The sequence below is a fragment of the Elephantulus edwardii genome, unplaced genomic scaffold (assembly GCF_000299155.1).
Source record: "Elephantulus edwardii isolate Elephantulus edwardi_28Jun2011 unplaced genomic scaffold, EleEdw1.0 scaffold00045, whole genome shotgun sequence".
Taxonomy (NCBI): Eukaryota; Metazoa; Chordata; class Mammalia; order Macroscelidea; family Macroscelididae; genus Elephantulus; species Elephantulus edwardii.
In genome coordinates, this window is record NW_006399795.1 from 3,655,692 (window position 1) to 3,659,622 (window position 3,931).

The 3,931-nt window shown below is 35.6% G+C and overlaps 1 protein-coding gene across 1 annotated transcript in view; it reads left to right on the top strand.

The window, feature by feature from the left end:
* LZIC (leucine zipper and CTNNBIP1 domain containing) overlaps positions 1–3,889 on the top strand; it is a 14,603-nt gene extending 10,714 nt beyond the window's left edge. The window contains exons 3-6 of the mRNA XM_006885770.1: positions 276–374; positions 2,867–2,962; positions 3,126–3,207; positions 3,831–3,889. Of these exons, the coding sequence (XP_006885832.1) occupies positions 276–374; positions 2,867–2,962; positions 3,126–3,207; positions 3,831–3,889 (336 nt within the window). The remainder of the gene's footprint in view (positions 1–275; positions 375–2,866; positions 2,963–3,125; positions 3,208–3,830) is intronic.
* The last annotated feature ends 42 nt before the right edge of the window (positions 3,890–3,931 follow it).

Consider the following 3,931-nt stretch of genomic DNA (forward strand, 5'->3'; position numbering starts at 1 on the left):
ATAAATATTATATGAAAAAAAATTTTAAAGTTTTTTTAGAAACAGTGTTTGAATTTGAGGATTCATTTAGTTAGACATTTAGGTTTATTAACCTGCACAAATAAAGCAACTAGGAACTAAAATTATGATAATGTTTGATGGACAGAAATAACTTATCAGTGGCTCGAATGTATAAATGATCTCCTACTGGTGTCTTTTGTCTATTCCCTAATTGTTATAGTATGCCTTGCAATTCATTGGACTGTCTTGGATAGTTTTGCCTTCTTGTGTTTTAGGCTATTCAGGCAGCGATCAGCCAGGCCTTTAAAACTCCAGAAGTCATCAGGTTGTTTGCAAAGAAACAACCAGGTCAACTTCGGACAAGGTTAGCAGAGGTAAAGTCTCTTTGAATTGATCCAATTGCTGTATTTTTAATTTTCCTAAGACTTTTTTCATTATGTTATTCTAAATTTTAAAAACTGATCCACTGAACTGAGCAGTAACTCACCCACCCAAACAAGTTTTCTGACAAAATTAGTTCTTTGAGCAGTTATTGCTGAAAAAGAATGTAGAAGTTGAATCATCACATGACAGTTTAAATTCCTTTTAGCACTTCAACTTGGATGCTGCGTTTACTCTGAAGCCCAAAGTTCTCTTTTAGAATGCATTAGCAGTATTTCTCTGTGCTCAGACTTCCCTCATCTAAGGATGTCTGAGACTTTCAAAGACCTGATACTTAAAGAAGTCTGTTTACAGACTTGAAAAATGGCAGCATTAGCAAGTTATTTGCAAACAAGTAAATAGCAAAGTGAAAGTATAGACATGGATCACAGTGCCTGGATTTGAACCTGCCCCACTACTAACACGTACCTTGGGTGGTTCATTCAACCTCTTCGTGTCTCAACTTTTCCACCTGTAAAACGGTGATAAAGGTAGTCCTCTTTCTCTTGTGAATGTCATGAGAACTATGAATTAGTAATATTTGTGAAGCATTTAGAAGGAACCCTTGTAGCATTTGGTTACACAGTTGTTAACTGAAAGGTTGAAAGTTTAAACTCACCAGCTACTTCATAGGAAAAGATGTGACAGTCTACTTCTGTAAAGATGGCAGCCATAGAAATCACACGGCAGTTTTACTCTGTCCTTTAGGGTTACTGTGAATAGGAATCAACTGGCAGTTTTAACAAGCAAAGCACTTAGAATCATAACAATGCATAGAACACATGGTGTGCATTGTTTCTCATGGTGAAGGTGATATTTAATTGAAGTTCCAGAAGATCTAATTTTGTTATCCTGTTTAAACTACAAACCACATTTTCAATTAATGAAATGAGTTGGTAGAGGATATTAAAAACAAAACAAAAAACCCTCATAGTTAACCCTTCAGTGGGTTTCTGAGGTAGTAAATTGCCCTGGAGGGGATTGCCCATCTTTTTCTAGTGGAGCCACTGGTGGGTTTGAAACATCAGAGAAGTATGGTTTTTGAGTTAGCAACATTAATTCCATATAGAATAGACCACCAGAGCCCCCTCCTTGGAGGACAGCTTTTCTGTAAAGGAAGTTTTCATCTTCTAATTCTTTAGTAGAGTTTAGAATGAAAATGCATGTAATCCTTGATTTGTGATAGCATTCCATTTAGATTACTCCATCATAAGTCAGTTCCAACATAATCTGTATCTCATTTTTTTAATGTTTTCATTTTCATTGTTTTTTATTATAAATATATTTATAAATTCAGTCTTTGCCTTTGCAGATTGAAACATTACATATACTTACAGGTATATTTTAAGATATTTTAAAAATATATCCATCCAGGGGAAAATGGATGGATAATATTGGCATTTTGTCAGCTGCAGTGATAACTCCATTTGTGGAAAATTCTGGATCATCTGAATTATCCCTGGGAATAAGTATGGTGTTTCTAGTCAGAAAATTAGTAAGAAATGTCTGTATAGTCCTTTTACGAACTCCAACATTATACATATTACTATAATAAGATTTTTTAAAACGCTGTTGTAAGTGTAGTTTGCCATAACTCAAATATGTTATATGTAGGTCACGGACTACCTGATTGTGATTACAATGATTATGATAAGTAATGCTTATAATTAGCATTAATGCTAATTAGAATGGTGCAGAATCAATTCCATATATTATAAAGAACTATGTTGTTTTTGTTATGTGCCATTGAGTCACCTGTGACTCATAGTGACCCTATGTAAAACAGCCTAAACCCTACTCTATCCTGTGCCAACCTTATTGTCTCCGACACACCTACCCCCCATTACCTCAGTCACTGAATCAATCCATCTCATTGAAGGTCCTCCTCTCCTGCACTGTCCCTCCACCCTCCCAAGCGTGACGTCCCTCTCCAAGAACTGATCCCTCCTTGCAACATGTTCACAGTATGTCAGATGAAGCTTCAGAATCCTTGCTTCCAAGGAGCTGCCTGGTTTCACTCTCTCTAGGATGAACCTGTTCGTTTTCTTAGCAGTCCATTGTATATTCAATACTCTTCTCCAACACCACAACTAAAGGTATCAATTCTCCTTCTATCACCCCTAGTCATTGTCTAATTCTCTGATATATAGCAAGTGATTGCAAAGACCATGGCCTGTATCAGGCACATGTTAGTCTCCAGACTGACATCATTTTTCTTTAAGTACTTTGGAGAGGTCCTGACAGTCGACTTTCCCAACACAATATGTCTTTTCATTTCCAAGAGTGTTGATTTTAGAGAACTCTAGAAATAGTAAAAGGCAAACATAATAGTCAGCTAGAAGACTATTTTCAAAAAGAAATAGGCCTGAATAGCTGGATTTTTTTAATATACTCAGAATGTTTTACTCACTTAAATACTGTGTACCTTTGCATTCATCTGTTACAGATGGATAGAGATCTGATGGTGGGAAAGCTCGAAAGACACCTTTATACTCAACAGAAGGTGGAAATATTAACAACTCTCAGGAAACTTGGAGAAAAGGTACCAGTATTTAACATTAAATATAAAGTAAAATTGTGATATATCTGGTACAGAACTTTTTGGACTATGTTTTAGTGTATAATCCTAACATGTTCTTCACTGTGGTTCTTAGAACCACTTGTAGCATTTGAATGGAGTAGATTGAAATTTGTTTTGTTTTTAGCTGACTGCAGATGATGAGGCCTTCTTGTCAGCAAATGCAGGTGCTATACTCAGCCAGTTTGAGAAAGTCTCTACAGATCTTGGTGAGTACCTTTGTATTTCTGAAAACTGGAAATATATTAGCGCTCCATATTAAAGTGTGCTGTGGTTGAGATAAATTACATTCCTTGACTTTTAACAGTAAAGCTGTAATGATTTTCTTTATAAATCTATTTTATAGGTTTCATTTCCCAAAACTTTTAAACTCAAATGGGGGTGGGAGTGTTGGAGACCATGAGGTTGGCTCAGGATAGAGGAGGGTTCAGAACTGTTGTGCATAGACATTTAACAACAACAACAATTGACATTTTATGCAAACTTTTTTTTAAAACTATTCATCAGCTAAATGCAACTATAAAAAATAACAGCTGCCATCAAATCAATTCCAAACCATAGTTACCCTCCATGGAGTTCCTGAGGCTATCTTTACAGGAGGGAACTGATAAAAAAAAGTAAACAAAATTTTTTTGTATTATGTTCTTGAAGCTAGACAGGTTGTGTGTAGCAGTGTTATTTGTGCAGAAGGAAGGAAATTATGATGGCAGTAGACAATTAGGAGTAAATGCACTGTTTCCTATTTCACTGTGTGAAAGTTATTTCCCTCTTTACTTACAACTGTAAATGCATTTAAATAACCTTTTTTCAAATTGTGTGTCTTTCTTCACAGGCTCTGGAGACAAAGTCCTTGCTTTAGCAAGTTTTGACGTTGAAAAAACAAAAAAATGACATGGTGTGGAATCTTGGGACATTGACCACATTCTTATAAAT